This window comes from Taurulus bubalis, assembly GCF_910589615.1.
Source record: "Taurulus bubalis genome assembly, chromosome: 13".
Taxonomy (NCBI): Eukaryota; Metazoa; Chordata; class Actinopteri; order Perciformes; family Cottidae; genus Taurulus; species Taurulus bubalis.
Window position 1 is genome coordinate 3,019,676 of NC_136601.1, and position 17,932 is coordinate 3,037,607.

General features: G+C 47.1%; 1 protein-coding gene across 1 annotated transcript in view; it reads right to left on the reverse strand.

Annotated features, from left to right (window-relative positions):
* The window catches only part of ppargc1b (peroxisome proliferator-activated receptor gamma, coactivator 1 beta), a gene marked incomplete at its 5' end in the record, with an annotated part of 72,572 nt that extends 56,908 nt beyond the window's left edge, over window positions 1-15,664 (reverse strand). Inside the window, one exon of the mRNA XM_079228599.1 lies at window positions 15,584-15,664. Within this exon, the coding sequence (XP_079084725.1) occupies window positions 15,584-15,664 (81 nt within the window). The remainder of the gene's footprint in view (window positions 1-15,583) is intronic.
* Between the last annotated feature and the right edge of the window lie 2,268 nt (window positions 15,665-17,932).

Sequence of the window (17,932 nt, forward strand, 5' to 3'; positions counted from 1 at the left end):
AAGTACAAAAAAACAGAATATGTGTGTGTGTGTGTGTGTGTGTGTGTGTGTGTGTGTGTGTGTGTGTGTGTGTGTGTGTGTGTGTGTGTGTGTGTGTGTGTTCGTCATCAGGGGCAGGCTTTGAACTTCCCAGCTGTCCCATCAAAAGATCTGCTTCCTCTCTTCATCACCAACACACACGCTTTTATTTTGCCATTATGTTCTGGCTGGCTCACAAACACACACACACACACACACACACACACACACACACACACACACACACACACACACACACACACACACACACACACACACCTTGCATCTGGTCCTTTCACCTTGTGTCTGACCGCATGATGAACGACATGAAACAATACCGCTGCAAAGAAAAAATAATCAATTGTTACGTCTAACTTTTTCTATCTTTTATTGATCCTTTAAGAAGTAAAACTATCCTTCATCAATCAATCGATCAATCGATCGATCGGTAGAATCCTGAAGATCCAAAGAGCCCGAAAGAGGAAACCATCTTCTATGTCTCTTCTCTGTAAGGTAGCAGCTGCTTTGGTAATTGTCTGTCGCTGTCCGCATGTCTGCAGCAAATCTTTCACCTGGCCTTCACACACACACACACACACACACACACACACACACACACACACACACACACACACACACACACACACACACACACACACACACTCTGAAAGTGTCGCAGTAAATAACGGGCAGGGCGGGCCGGACAGCTGATGCGAGGCATTGTGCGTTAGCGGGTGTGTGTGTGTGTGTGACCATGTTTATAGCGGCCGATCGACCTTCACGCCACCACCTGATGCTGTAGCCACACTACACACGCACACACACACACACACACACACACACACACACACACACACACACACACACACACACACACACACAGAAGGGAGTGTTTAACGCGACCACAGACCCTTAAATTGTGTTTGCGTGAAAAAAAAAAAACACTGAGGTTCAAAGGGAAAACCGGACTGATACGGTTGTAACACATACACACACACACACACACACACACACACACACACACATTTAAAATGTCTCTCTCCCTCTCTCTCTCTCTCTCTCTCTAAAAAACCCAACAGGGGGCATGAATTATGGACACACACGCTGTCAGTGTGCAGATTTGCAGATTTGTGGGCGTTTGACGAGCTGTAGAGTGTGCGACTGTCTGTGTGTGTGTGTGTGTGTGTGTGTGTGTGTGTGTGTGTGTGTGTGTGTGTGTGTGTGTAGGATGTTCTTATGCAAGCGTTAGTCATCTCAGCTGTCTTGACATCTCTTTCCATTCGAGAGGAAACGGGCGCATTTGCTCCCAGTCAATCATGAAGCCGAGTAGCCGGATTACGACACAACCACACACACACACACACACACACACACACACACACACACACACACACACACACATGAACTTTTACCTGCATGGCACCTCAGGTCTCATTAGGCTTTTTGTCAGGAATCTTTGAGCAGCAGGAATACTGTCAACATGATGAAGAACCCAAACATCTCGGCCTCCTGCGCCACGCCTCACGACTGCAAAGGCATCCACACACACACACACACACACACACACACACACACACACAGCAGCCCGCCGGTTTGCCAGGACGGCTGAGAATCTGTATTGGCCGCCCGTCCTCCTGCTGCAGGTGGCAACGGGACAAGAACACGACCGGCGCTAAGAAGCACAGAGCGCTCCGGAAAGATTCTTTTCTTTTTTTTTCTCCGGTTTCCGAGGTGTTCGGCTCCTCATTCTGCTGCTGGCAACGGGACTAATGAAGCGGAGCAAGGCGGCTATTCTAATGGGACACACACACACACACACACACACACACACACACACACACACACACACACACACACACACACACACACACACACACACACAGGGTGATCGTTCAGGCTTCCTAGGCGGTCCACTACATTACCAGACAATACGGCGGTAACAGAACCCGAACACACATAAAGCAGCTGGTTCTGACCGGAGTATCAAATAGCATCACCCGGTACTCGGTGGCTACAACATGATTAAGGTAACAAAAAAAAAAAATATATATATATAATTTGAAATTATGAAAAAAGTTATAATTGTTAATAGTTGTTTAAAAAAATGTAATAACAATAAATTACCACAAAGAAATAAGAATAAAATTGAATATTTATTCAAGATTTATGTTAAAAAAATCTAAGAAAACAAAAAATATATACATTTTCTACCCTGGTTCCAACTAGCATGATCAGGGCCCGATAAGTTTAGCCCCTCGTTCTCTGTCTGGACGTCTTGTTGTGGGACTGAGGGTGACGATGGAGATCATTTTCTCCAGCATTGTATTCCTGCAGCGCATCTTTTTCTTCACACTGGTGAGAAACTTCTTTAATATTCAGAAGAATATGAGCAAACGGCGGCTAGTTGATGCTTGTTTTCTAAGACGGAGGCCATTAGAGAGAGAGAGAGAGGCTGATGCTAAGATACTTCATGCTAGCTAGCTAACGCATGCTGGTTACAGGGAGCTCTGCTCTGCAGGAGGAGAGAGGCTGATGCTAAGCTACTGCGTGCTAGCTAGCTAACGCGTGCTGGTTACAGGGAGCTCTGCTCTGCAGGAGGAGAGAGGCTGATGCTAAGCTACTGCGTGCTAGCTAGCTAACGCGTGCTGGTTACAGCGTGCTCTGCTCTGCAGGAAGAGAGAGGCTGATGCTAAGCTACTGCGTGCTAGCTAGCTAACGCATGCTGGTTACAGCCTCCTCTGCTCTGCAGGAGCAGAGGAGGCTGGTCTTCTCTGAAGGCCATAAAGGGCTCACTCATTAGCCCGGCTACATCTGCAGCAGAGACCACGGCCTTAAATGGCTGCTTTTCATCCTGGACGTCCACTGAAGGGCGACATGTTGTTTTTCTAAGGCTCACTGAAAAAGCCAAAGCCGGGTAAGCAGAGTTATCTTTAGCTTTTTCCTTCCAGTCCTTAAAAGCATAACTTTGCTAACTTTGTTTTGTTGCACCAGCTGGACAGAACTCCTATCAATGCAATTAAAACCATCCAAAATGCATGCAGCTGATAGCAGGGAGGTCACGGCCTCTCCCTCTCCTTTTCAAAGTCATACCTCAGAGAAGTCGACATCGGCCTCCTCCTTTCCTTCCCTATCTCTCTCGTCCACTCGCCCTCACCTGCTGTCTCTCTTTCTTGCTTTCTGTCTTCCTGCCGAAATCACCTGCAGAGGAATCGATAAGCTAACAGACCACAAAGACTCTCTCTCTCTATATATATATATATATATATATATATATTGGCTCTCGTCCCGCCTGTGACTGTGTTTGTGCTCCTCATCCAGTCGGTGGGTTCTTCTGTCGAAACCAAATCCCAGATTTGATTGACAAAACATCCTTCACTCACTTGTACATGTCACTGTGTGTGTGTGTGTGTGTGTGTGTGTGTGTGTGTGTGAGACAGGAGAGAGAGAGAGAGAGCAATACTGACATCGAAGAGAAAGCAAGTGACTCAGAAAGAGGGTGAAAGGAATGAATACAGTAAATTGAGAGGAAGAGAGCGACGTTGCCAAGGAGCGAAAGGGAGAGGGAATAAAAAAAGAGACGTTTGAAACGGGGTCAGGCGCAGCTGAGAGAAGCAGGAAGCCGAGCGGAGCGGAGGGGAAGCATGAAGCATGAGAGAGAAACACAGGAGAGGTGTGTGTGCGTGTGTGCAATAAAAGAGAGCAAAAGGTGTGTGTGATGACAGGAAATACAGGTGTGTGGGGCTGTAGTCTGAGAGGCTTCACCCTCGCGGCTCACGGACGCCGTTGGTGGCAGTTGGCCGTACAGGAAATGCACTGAAACCACCATCACCGGCTTCCTGGTGCCGAGGTAACGTCTGAACCACCACAACACCAGCGCCCTTAAAGCGACACGACGCCGACAGGGCTTCATTCGACACCGCGTGTTACCGTTACGTTGAAGAAGGCTTGCGGTGATTGGCTGCGAGAGAAACCATAGAAATGGCCGTATTAATGTAGAAGAAGAAGAAAAAGGATGGTTTTACGAACTGACCCTGTTTACTCAAACGTCTTCTGACGCCTTCCCAACACGGGTTCTGATTCCTGAACTTATGCATTAAGATGACACAAATCATCACGATGAGTCAGCACAAAGCTCTGCCCCCCGACACACACACACACACACACAAAGTTTTCCCAGACAACACAACAAAGAATTCCAACGGCCAAGTAACGATAAAACCAGGACAAGCTGATCCGGTCCGCAGTGTTCAGACTCTGAACTCCGGCTTAGCCGCCGAGACGCTCCATTAACAGGAGGAAGAGGAGGAGGAGGAAGAGGAGGAGGACACACACATATTTACACACTCCAACATGCACCAGTGTGAACACAATAATAACTACGCTCTGCACACACAGCCCATAAAAGCTCCGTGCACATGTTCAAACACATACTCACAAAAACACACACTCACCATTAAAGAATGTGTCTTAACTATTGCATCATAGCGTGTTTGTGTGTGTGTGTGTGTGTGTGTGTGTGTGTGTGTGTGTGTGTAACACAATGCAGGATAGCGGTTGTACATCACACCACAGCGTGGGTGTGTTCATATTTTCACAAGACGCCACTTGTTTCCAACCCGCTGGTGTGGATCTGGTGATTTTAAATCATCGGCCTGAAGCTCGACGCTCCGCCAGGCGGCGCTCAAGTTTAGCGACCGCGGCCCGCTAACGGAAAATTATTGGATCCATCAATGCATCATCGGACGGAGCTTTGAAGTCTCGCGTGCATTGGTTTGCTCCTCCATCATGCACAACACTGACTAGCTGAAGAACGCATGTCGTTGTTGTTGTTGTTGTTGTTGTTGTTGTTGTTGACGAAGCCAGCTGCAGAAATAGCGGCGCTAGCGGCTCGCGTGCTGAGGTTGCATTTGAGTTACGTTACGCTCCAGCTCTCTGGCAGAAGTGAAGGTGAATGAATGAAAACGTCACCGTGATGCGTTCACACGAAACGGGAATAAAGGAATGTTATTTTTACCGTGGGATTTCACTGGTGTTGTTATCGACAACAGAATTTCTGGTGTCCTGACATCACTAAATCAAACTTAAATGAGTTATTATCATAGTGCACTGTTACCAGGGCTGGGTGGTAGTTTATTATTCTCATGCTTATGATCATATTTTGTTATTTTTCTACAAATATCTGCGCTCGAAATGAATAATTGTGATAAAAAACGAACCAGATTTGAAATTCCCTGCATAAAAATGTTACGCACATTTACGTAATATACATCCGATATGAGATCAAACATTCCTAGTGATTGCATAAGACTCTTGTTTGAGTAGTGCAGCCTGCGTGTGTGTGTGGAGCTGTGAATATGTATATGTGAACGCATTATTTATGCATGTGTGTGTCGTGTGTGTGTGTGTGTGTGTGTGTGTAATGCATATCACCGGAGCACTGGTCACGCAAGCCTGAGCAGCCTTTGGGAAGTAGGTCAATGGGCGAGAGAGGGTGAGAGAGAGAGAGAGAGATGAATGGGGTAGAGGATGACGACATATAAAGGTGCAGAAGAAGAAGAAGAAGAAATAAGAGCACATGCAGGAGGCCGGAGGGAGCCGTGGCAGTGGAAACTTACCAGTTAGACACAAGCTGCATGGTTCACTGGGAACATGTATGCACACGCCGTGCATGACGTGAATGTGTGTGTGTGTGTGTGTGTGTATATGCGCGTGTGTGTGTTCAGTAGATATGCGTTTACATCCCACTAATGACCTCACCCACCTCCCTCACTATCTCTGCTGTGTGCAGGTAGAAGCCTGCTGCTTGCTTTCATTCAACCCACACACACACACACACACACGATCACAACACACACACACACACACCTCTAAACTTTCCGGCGCCAAGCCCCATCAGTGCGCGGCAAACCTCGCCCTAATGCGTTTATCGTGATGAATAATCGGTGGAATTAAATCGCGTTATCAGGAGAGACGATATCAGAATATTCGGGTTATTGCATGTCGGACTCCTACAGAGAGGCAATTTATTAATGCACGACGAGTTATTGCGTTAGTCGGCAGTAACTAAGTTATTGCGAGGCTCAGTTAGTGATAATCTCTTTAATTCTGGCTGGAGATTGAACGCAGATGTGATTGAGAGCTACGGCCATCTGAACCCACGTTTATTATTAATTATGAATTAACTGTAAAAGTAGAATAAGGGAAGAGGAGAGGTGTGTGTGTGTGTGTGTGTGTGTGTGTGTGTGTGTGTGTGTGTGTTATATGCATTAAACCATATCAAATACAACTGCACTGAATGTGATGATCTTAAAGATCACTGCAGCAAAAGTGCATGTTCATACCAGTCGGTGTTAACCTTCCCCTGGCACCTGGTTGCCACGGCTATATGCCATGTTGGCATCTGTGTGTGTGTGTGTGTGTGTGTGTGTGTGTGTGTGTGTGTGTGTCCTCATGGCCATGTACACCATGGAAAGGAAATTTCCTTTAACCTTTTCCCTCATTTACACCAGTGCCCTTGAGATCCCACACACACACACACACACACACACACACACACACACACACACACACACACACACACACACACACACACACACAGACACACACACCGCCTGGAGGGTGCAGCAGTGTAGGTTACAGTAGACATAAACCAACCGTCACTGTGTAGAGACTATAAACAGACCTGCTTAACAGTCACATGATGATTATTGCATCTGCTACTGGTACTACCACCTCTAATAGTACTACTACTACTACAGTACTACTACTACTACAGTACTACTACTCCAGTACTGCTTGTCTATTGCTACAACTTCCACTCCTGCTTCCTACGACAGCTGCCTTTACAACAATTACAATTGACAGTGAGTATTTACTGCTACTCCCACTACTTCTGCTTCTGCTAAAGTAAGAGTGGTGCACCACCACCACTACTACTAGTAGCATAGTAAGGACAGATATTATGGGATGTGCAGTAAATCAGTGTTTGAACAAGTGCACATCCCTGCTGCTGCGGCACGCCTTGGAGCCCTGCAGATGAACTGTTCAGAAACTCCGCATTACCCATGAACGCACCCTGTAATCCCTAACCTTGAGCAGCATGAGTCCTAATCACGCACAGTAATCCTGCTGGACCAGTGGATTATTGGGAGGGAAAATACATACTGGTGCACATTTTGGTTGGCAAGGCCAGCTGTGTGCGTGTTTGTGAAGGAAAATAACAAATATATATATACGTGTGTGTGTGTGTGGGTGTGTGTGTGTGTGTTGGATGCTTGCCCCGATTTCTGGACCAGACATCTTTACAACTCGATCTGTCTGACAGCTAAGTCGAGGCGAGCCTCAGCCAAAACACTGGCCCAATGTCAAGGAGAGAGAGAGAGAGAGAGAGGGAGAGAGAGAGAGAGAGACCTACATTGTGCCCAAACCAATATTTAAACAGTGTTTACACCTCCAGCACGAATCCCATTCTCCTTGTTTTATTACAGCGTCAAAGTGTCAAAGTCTCAGTTTTAACAGCAGACGCCGTCCAAAGTCCATTTTTCTCTGCGTCGTAGACTTTGAACGAGCCCCCTCTTTTATCAGCGGCAGATAGGTTCAAATATCACTTTTTACAGCTGTGGACAGCATTGAAAACCTTGTTGTTCAAGCTCTAGTATGAATTATGAGTCTCACATTTTAACCTTTTTTTTGCAGTATCTGTTTCTTGGGACAATTGGAAATCAGGTTTTTCCATATTAGCGGTTTAAACATGGTTCTAATTGCATCACATGAGCAGAAGTATGGGTGCATGGATCCCACGTTCCCAACACAGCGCCACTTCCTGTACAGATGTGGAGAGACGGCCACCGCTAGGCCCCGCCCTCTCCAGGCAAACGCCGACCCGTCGCTTTGCAATCAGCGTCCCTCTCATCTCAACTGCCTCTCATCTCGGGCCGATTTTTTTTTTCTTTTTTAGAAAGGAGGCGCTGCTTCAAAAAGAAGACGTGTCCCCGGTGGCTGCCCTCGTGTTAAATCCGGTAACGGAGGAGCTTTGAAGAAATAGGGCAGCCGGCTCGCTCGGCGACCGCCGGGCCTCCGCACGCCGGGGTGGAGATTGGATTTCCCTCTCCACCTCGACCCCGTCCCGCCAAAGCTTACATGTTGACACTATCAATACAGCAACAGGGTCCCTGTGATGAATACACATCGGCGGTAAAGGTTAGCTAAGGACAGACGGCGCACGCTCACACACACATCTGCACATGCATACGTATGTCAACATACGTGCTCTGATAAAAAGCACTTGAGATAATACTCACAATGCACTCAGTCAATATGTGGATTCTTTCAACCTGAATGACAATATTTACACAGAAGCAACACAGAGGCATCCAAAGTGTGCTGATTACAGGACAAACACAGCATGTTGAGGTGAAAGAAAGGGTGAGATCATTATGTTGGGAGGGGGCGGAGCCAACTTTTCTTTTGGGCTCCACTTCCTGTCATCTATGCCTAATGTATTCACCCTTCATGTGGCCTGAAGACCCAGATGGGTTTGTTACTCAGCACCGTCTGAGAGGTCCTCAGGAGAGAAAAAACATACTTGCCAGGTGATTGGATGAACCACCTGTCAATCAAACTCTTGCTGAATGGAGTCAGGGGGGGAAAAGAGCGATAACGTCTTTTCAATGGAGAAAAGCCTTCGGTGCAAATACTAGTTCTGAGATAACGGATGCTGATGCAGCGTCTACGCTAACTGTTGCACCACACACACACACACACATCTAAACCCCGCCCACTTCTCCTCACAGGAAGCCGATTGGTCCGGACACAACGCCTAGCCAGGTGGCTTTTGGTGTGATCTTGTAATAATCGAGAGAATCCAGCTACTTCGTCGTCGAAGCGTTTCCAAAAAAGAAGCTAAAAGTTTTCATCGCGGTCATTTATCCGAACGTCACGGGCGAGACGGTGAAGCCGCTCACTGCGGATGTTAAACGATGAAAGTGATGATTTAACCATAAATAACCAGAATGATACATTATCTGTGGCCCGCCGAGTGTCTGAATGCGACAACAAGAATAAAACAGAACGTAAAAGAGAGAGGGAAAGATGATGAGGTGATAACAGTGAATCACAGCGCTGAGTATAGAATCTGTGGAACCAGAGAGAGATTTACATCCTCACATCCTCACATCCCACTCTGGTCTGAGTCACAGCGAGAGCGGCAACAACCTGCAACTCGGTTGCCGGAGCGAATAGATTTTCATATAAATTAAGCACTCTTGCTCACAGGTGTCGCTTTGTGCTGTTGGACATTGTTGTATTTATTGTTTGTCCTCTTTCCCTCTCAGCGTGTCCGCTCTCTCCGCCTCTCGCTGTGAAACACGCCATGAAGCCATCGTGCGTGTTGGAGACTTTGCACGGTTGAGTGCTCCTCATCCTCCTCATCCTCCTCTTCTTCCTCCTCCTCAGGGGGAGGATCCCGGCGGTGTGCATGCAAAGAAAGGATGCAAACTGGATGGAGAGATTGTGACGAGGCAGTATTCTCTGATCTGAGAGCAGCGTCCGACTCCTCCTGTTCCTTTGTTAAACTCTGGAGTTAAAGCCAGATTTGCTCCATGAAATGTCCAATTTGATATTTAAAAAGTTGTGAAATAGTGTAGCTGTGGTGTTGCCCCTAATGCGAGAATGTGTGTGTGTGTGTGTGTGTGTGTGAGGCGTCATGCCGAGCAGGCCTGAGTGAGCAGCTGATGATTCACCGCCCTATTAATTATTGAGAGACCCCCGAACCTGCCTCTGCTAGCATGTTAGCCGTAGCGACATGTGACTGCACAGAAACGCACACATGCAGTTTGTGTGTCCCCGGATGCTGCATGAACCTCGGAGGGATCTGACACACACACACACACACACACACACACACACACACACTTTATGAGGATCAACCAAACATAAACACACATGACTATAACTCCGCTTGGTGCAGCACCTTGGTGGCCTCTAGGGGACATTACCCAGACCGGAGTCCATTTAAGAAGATTCAACCCTTCACCATTCGTCTTCACGCGGAGGAAACGCAGCGACGTGTTTGCTGTGAATCACAACCGGACACTTTCCTGTATCTCACTCATTTGGGAAATTGCGTCCTATCTGCCTGACCGACACGACGCCTGGACCCCCTGAAGTTTGACCCCCCGCTGGAGGTCGCATTCTCCCCGTGATCCACTCAAGATAACGACGTCACGTGCCTGAAGCTTGAATAAGATAGGAGCTGCTGTATCTCTGCACCGAGGTCGGTGCACCGGACGCGCTGCGTGCACGCAAGTGTGTCCGGTGCACGGCGACAGGGGGGGACAGGTGAGTCACGGAGAGCCTGAACACATCGCACTGCAGCACTGCTCATCACGACTCAGACGGACAGAAGAGGCACCGAGGGGAGGAGGCTGACACGGAGTTTGGGGGATAAAACAGGGGGATGTCGGATTAAAAAACAGAGAGAGAGAGTGTGTGTCTGTCGCTGGCACGGTGCAAAGCCCAGTCACTGCCAATACCACCTGTATCCATCACTCTCAGGTGGATCTTCAAAGCCCTGTTATTTATACACCCGTCTGTCTGGCTGTCTGGACGCATCACTCTTCTCTGTCGCCGTCTAATCTGAACGGGATTTATTGGCAGATTAGATGCATTATAACGTAAATCAGACGTCGATGAGCCATCGTTACCGTTTCTTTAAACCCGAGAACACAAACATTACAAATAGTAACACCATCACTAACGTCGGGTATATTTTACCCGATATAATGTACCTGATAAAATATACTTCTCATCAAAATATACAAAAATGCAACAATACAAGGCAAGTTGAAGTACTCTTCTTTTATTTGACCCTATAGAACTTCTCATAAAACCATAAGCTCGATGTGGTCAGCGAGGGACTGCTGGACTTCCGGTCCAAAATTGTCTGGGACCACCTGATAGACATGGATGAGAGCTGACCGCCTGCCGTGAAGGAACACACACACACACACACACACACACACACACACACACACGCAGCGGCTTCATGGTTGTAGGACAAAGTGCTGACTGGCAGAACGGGGCTCTACAGGGCTACACAGGAGCGCAGTAATGGCTTTAAGCTTTATTAAGTTTTCCATTTGGTACGTGAAGGCATCGTTTCAGAGACGCAATTACCGTTTTAAACACTTGAGAGCTGATTAGTTTACTTTATAATAACCTGTAACTCTGGGCACAGAGGAGGCAAACATGGAGGCCGGTAAATGAGTAATCTGCTGGTGTCTGGGAACAAAAGTTTTGTTTTTCCAATTACTGATCTATTTCAACTCTCAACCCACAAACTCTCTCAGGCTGCGACTGCCCACTTATTTATTTCTGTAATCGCACCCGTTCAGTTAAGTGTTAAGTTAATGGCTGTTCCGATGATGCAGCAGCTTCACGTCCCAGAATCCTTCAAACTGTTCTGACCCCTGTGAGGAAACCGGTGCAACTACTTGTACTCGACTTCCAGGCCTGAACCTCACAAAACTAAATGATTTCAAAGCACGTGAGGTTTTGATCCTCAGAGGTCAATATGTGCTTTTCCAATGGGAACCGGGAGAATCCACATTGGCTGACGTGTGTGACTTTCCCTTCAAGGTTGCCCCGCTGCCAAGCTGGAAGGTAAAGTAGATAATATTTTACAGGCATGCCCCGTGGCTGGCCGTGTCCTGTTACAGCAGGATGTGGCGACTGACGTTAAGTCGGCCTGATCTTCCCAGAGTCGATCCCCTGGACGGCCCTAAACCCCCGCGGTCAACGATTAGCATTGGAATAAGTCCACCTGCACTCTCAAAGCACCCCGTAGGCCGAGGCCTCCGGCTGCTCCGAGAACAGCTGATTGCGACTCTGTTCCCAGCAGCCTTGGTGTTGCTGCTCCGTAGTTCACGGATGCTACATGTGTAGAAGGAGCTGCACGCGCCAGAGAGCCGCTCGACTGGAAACCACACGTTTGTTTTCAGAGCGCGGTGCATGTGAGGCGTCGGCGAACCAGCGCTCTGAAAAGGGAACGTGTGCAAAAAGCAAATACGTCGTTTTGTAAAAAACGTCACGTCCGCCGCCGCCCCCTCCTCCGAGCCACTCGCTCTCCACGTGGCTCTGACGATGACTGTGCCGATGCATCACACGTGTGATCAAGATGGCCCGTAAAAACACTGCTGGTGCCGTGACCGCGTGGAAAGCAGAACATTTTTGCACACAAAAGAAATCAGCCGCAACATGTTGTAATTGTAATGCATTCTATGTGTAATAAAGCCACTGGAATGTAAAGTTTGTGTCATAAACTGCCTCTGAAATACTGGAAGATAGAAAAAAGGACACATTAAGATAAATTACAGGAAGCATGTATGTATGTGTGAGTAATAGTGAGAGACTGTTTAACCCAGAGAGAGAGAGGGGAAGCAGTCACATGTTAGGAGGAGGAGGAGGGAGGGACTCTGTCACTCCTCTACGTCACGGCAACGCCTCCCTCCCTCCCTCCCTCCCTCCCTTCACTACAACTCACATGACTGCAGCAGCCCAGTTCTGTAACTCCAGTCACGAGGATAGAGTAGTATTACAATAACCAGCCAGCAGGGGCGAGCGGCATGAGACACAGACTGAGAAAGGAGAGAGAGAGAGAGACCAAGAGAAAGCCGCCCGCCAGCCGTAATAAGCCAGAGTAAATATTAACAATTTATCGCTGCGTTTGTAGAATAGATAACCTAGTCAGACGACAACATGAAGAAAGAACTCCGCTGTGCTGTTCTGTATCTTTCTCCCTCTGTGTCACTCCAGGACTTTGCAGCAAACAAGTATCACGAGCACGAGAAGAAGCTGATAGATAAATATATATATGTATATATATACACGAGCATGCATGCATGTTTTCTAGAGAAATGCATGCAGACGTTGCTTATGTTTGCCTTTATGTAGCTGTACGTTGTCTGATAGTGTCATATGTTGCTCTTTATCAGCGTCTTCCAGCTCTTTTCCTTAAAGCGATGCCAGCGAGTGGAATATTAAATCAAAACACAGGAGTTTTATGGCCCAATCCGAATGGAAATAGTCCAGGTGGCACGTGCATTAACATCACATCCGCCCCCAGCAGGGATCTTTAGAAACTATGAGATCTTCACGAAGGAGTTTAAATAAAGTTCTGTGTGTTTGAACACTGTTTGGCTGCTTGTGCGGGAGTCTGCAATGGAGTGAAACCGATGCGGAACTCCACCCTCAGGTTTCACTACTGGTTGCAAAAAAAAGATGGCGGCGGCCGAAACGCGGAACTGGAGGCTTCAAAACTCCACAAACGGCGACGTCACATTGTTGGTGTATTGATACATAGAAGTGATTGATCTTACATCATTTCAATATATCGAGATGGTATAAAAGCATCGTGATGTCATCGGAAATGATAAAGTTCATGTCCCTGTAGGAATATTGTGGTAATTTATGGGGTACACTAATCCCGGAATGTATAATAAAACCATTAAATAAAGCCAATAGACATTCAATATGTCCCTAAAAGTATATTATAGGTGTGTTTTAGTTGAGTGATGTCACTATCTAGGTAGATCATACTGTAGGATATCACTACCAAGTGGTGTAATGCTAAGGGATGTTATGGCGCATTCATTTCCTCATGTACTTGTTAGATAGGCCACATCTGTCTGTGCGTGTGTGTGTGTGTGTGTGTGTGTGTGTGTCATTGCTGCACGTTATAAATAGCACACCGTCTCCCTGGATCCCACCACCACCCACTGAATTAATCTGTTTAAGATGCCAATCAGCTGTGGCAGATCCCTCCCCTCACACACACACACACACACACACACACACACACACACACACACACACACGCACATCTGATGACCGTGCAATCACAGCAAAAAATCATCAAGACGCAATGTGACGTCACACCGTGACGCAGAAACACCAGGGGGTCCTGTTTCCCAATGACGGACCGTGCTATGGGTTCACGTGCACGAGACGTGTTCCGGAGGCGCGAGCCCGCGACCAGCAGGAAGATGGAGATGCGGACCTGATACCCTGCTCATAAATCCTTTAACGCAACGCACGCACCGACACACCTCCACCCCGGAAGCTGTCGGTCGTGTTCACGGTCTCTCGGAACATTCGGCATACATTTTAGCTGCAGTGCATCACTTCGTGCTTATGAAATCTGCATTTCTATACATTTCTATACGCGCTGAGCGCCGCTCGCTGCCGCCCTCCGCGGGGAGATTATCGCGGGATTAGAGCCGGTTGTGAAAAGTTCACAAATTGCCTTTAATAAGTGCAGTTTGGCGCGTGCTGCGCATCCCGATTGTCAATGCAAGACCACGCGCCTTCATCTCAATAAAGCAGCGCGTGCCTCAGGTGACGCACGTTGCTGCCAATGAGCAGGGGATCCCGGGGTTGGAGGGATTTCCGAACGCAGATTTGGCGCATATATTGACATTCGGGTGCAAAATCCGCCCCCCTCCTCCCCGCAGACACAGCATGGGTTAATGACCCCTGTCATCTCCAGCCCTCTGCACACACACACACACACACACACACACACACACACACACACACACACACACACACACACACCGGTCTTTTCGGGTTCGTGTGAACCAGTCCGACGTTTTGTAACCGTTGCCCTCCCGGTTACGCAAACGGTTACGCAAACGGTTACGCAAACGCAGATCCCGCTGCATCCCATCGCTCTGCAGAACATCGTAAATTACATTACAGAATCTTCGGTGGGAGTTGATCAAGTACAAAATAAATTTTAAAAAAGCGCACCGAGCAGCCGGTGGAGCCCCAACGCGGAGAGCTCCCCCGGTTAATCTCTCCGGTGCTGCGGGACACGCTGCTCGTAGTGGAGCGGATACATAACAGCGCACCGCGTGTTTTGCGGTGTTTTCCCCTCAAACACTTTTGTTATGAAACCCCCCCCCCCCCCCCCCCGCTAAGATTCTGCACAAGATCCCCCCAGAGTGTGTATGTGTATTATAGTGGATATGTATCATAACGCCACGCAATCATAACACATAATAGTCCTCAGGCTATACCAAGTCCATGCGTATACGGAGACGCACCACGTGTCCAAGTCTCCGGCACCGAACTTCCTTCTCAAGAATGCGTCAAAAGTTTCCAAAGCGGCCGCTCTGAATACCAAACGCTGCTCCAGAGCGGCGGCTCGCCGGCTGCCAGCCGCGGCGCACACACACCTACTCGCTTTAATCCGTCACATTTTGCCCAATGATGACATATTCCTTAAAAAGAAGAAGAAAGAGGAACACACACACACACACACACACACACACACACACACACACACACACACACGTGGAAAGCCAGGCATTCGCACACACATTCAACACGCACGCAGCCCCCGAGACGCCGGGTCGCGCTGTGCCCGGGAGATGCTGCCCGACAAGCCGGGAGAACGCCTCGCATCAAGCCGGGTGCAGCGCGCGCCACGGCCGGGGACGCGCAGAGACGAGCCCCGGGCTGGGAGGACCGAGGCTCGGTGCGTCCGGAGCGGCGCGGGTCTTACCTGGCTGCCGGAGTTTTCTGTCAGGTAATTGAAGACAAAGGACGAGAGTTCCTCATCTAATAGTGGAGCGCAGTCCGCCATCTTCTAGTGAATGAGGAGCCGCGGAGTCAGAGAGCGGAGTATAGCAGCAGCAGGAGGAGGAGGAAGAGGAGGAGGAGGAGGAGCGGCAGTGGGGGAGAGCCGCCTGTAGGGGGCGCGTCTGTTTACACACACACACACACACACACACACACACACACACACACACACACACGGAGAGCGAGAGGGAGATAGGGATAGAGAGAAAACAAACCAAGGCGTTAAAAGACATGCAGTTCTTCAAAGTGGGGTCTGGGGACCTCCAGGGGTCAAAGCAATGGATCCAGGGGGTCCCACAATAAAACGAGGGTTAATTTAACTTCAGTGCGATTGAATTAAATGTAAGTGATTAACAAATGATTATTCACCATGCAAGTCTATTGCACATAGAGGGATTTTTAAAGTAATTAATGATGAGAAATGCATGCAGATATTATAGCCAGTACTAACAAATGTATTTAGTAGATTGTTTAATAGATGTGCATTATGAAAAGCAGTGATCTGTTAAATAAAGATGTTGCATATGGTATGTTCATAATTGTATATATTTTGTATCTTGTTCGAGCCACAATGTGTTGATATGTCATGAAAATAAAGTAATTTACAGAAAACAAATTGGTCACACAAGTGCTCGTATTTTCTAGCCTCTTTGTAGTTTTTATCCAAAATGAGGGCTGAGTAGACGGCAACCTCCGGATCTGTCGAGTGAAGCCGATGCTTCATGTCTTAAAACTGCAGTACCTCTCCTGACCACCAGGGGCGACTCCTCTGTTGTATAGAAGTCTATGATTCATGTGTTAAAGCTGCATTCTCTCTCCTGGCCGCATGTTCGTAGTGTTCGTAGTGTTCGTAGAGTTTGTATTGTTGCGTAATGTTCGTAGTGTTCGTAGAGTTTGTATTGTTGCGTAATGTTCGTAATGTTCGTAGTGTTCGTAGTGTTCGTAGTGTTAGTATTGTTCGTAATGTTCGTAGTGTTCGTAGTGTTCGTAGTGTTAGTATTGTTCGTAATGTTCGTAGTGTTCGTAATGTTCGTAGTGTTCGTAATGTTCGTAGTGTTCGTAGTGTTCGTATTGTTCGTAGTGTTCGTAGTGTTCATAGTGTTAGTATTGTTCGTAGTGTTCATAGTGTTAGTATTGTTCGTAGTGTTCATAGTGTTAGTATTGTTCGTAGTGTTCATAGTGTTAGTATTGTTCGTAGTGTTCGTAGTGTTCGTATTGTTCGTAGTGTTCGTAGTGTTCGTATTGTTCGTAGTGTTCGTAGTGTTCGTAGTGTTAGTATTGTTCGTAGTGTTCGTAATGTTCGTAGTGTTAGTATTGTTCGTAATGTTCGTAGTGTTCGTAATGTTCGTAGTGTTAGTATTGTTCGTATTGTTCGTAGTGTTCGTAGTGTTCGTAGTGTTAGTATTGTTCGTAGTGTTCATAGTGTTAGTATTGTTCGTAGTGTTCGTAGTGTTCGTATTGTTCGTAGTGTTCGTAGTGTTCGTATTGTTCGTAGTGTTCGTAGTGTTCGTAGTGTTAGTATTGTTCGTAGTGTTCGTAATGTTCGTAGTGTTAGTATTGTTCGTAATGTTCGTAGTGTTCGTAATGTTCGTAGTGTTAGTATTGTTCGTATTGTTCGTAGTGTTCGTAGTGTTCGTAGTGTTAGTATTGTTCGTAGTGTTCGTAATGTTCGTAGTGTTCGTAGTGTTCGTATTGTTCGTAGTGTTCGTAGTGTTCGTAGTGTTAGTATTGTTCGTAGAGTTCGTATTGTTCGTAGTGTTCATAGTGTTCGTAGTGTTCGTAATGTTCGTAGTGTTCGTAGTGTTCGTAGTGTTCGTATTGTTCGTAGTGTTCGTAGTGTTCGTAGTGTTAGTATTGTTCGTAGAGTTCGTATTGTTCGTATTGTTCGTAATGTTCATAGTGTTCGTAGTGTTCGTAGTGTTCGTAGAGTTTGTATTGTTCGTAGAGTTCGTATTGTTCGTAGTGTTCGTAATGTTCGTAATGTTCGTAGCGTTCGTAATGTTCGTAATGTTCGTAGTGTTCGTAGTGTTCGTAGAGTTTGTATTGTTGCGTAATGTTCGTAGTGTTCGTAGTGTTAGTATTGTTCGTAGAGTTCGTATTGTTCGTGGTGTTCGTAGTGTTAGTATTGTTCGTAGTGTTTGTAGTGTTAGTATTGTTCGTAGTGTTCGAAGTGTTAGTATTGTTCGTAGAGTTCGTATTGTTCGTAGAGTTCGTATTGTTCGTAATGTTTCGTAATGTTCGTAGAGTTTGTATTGTTGCGTAATGTTTGTAG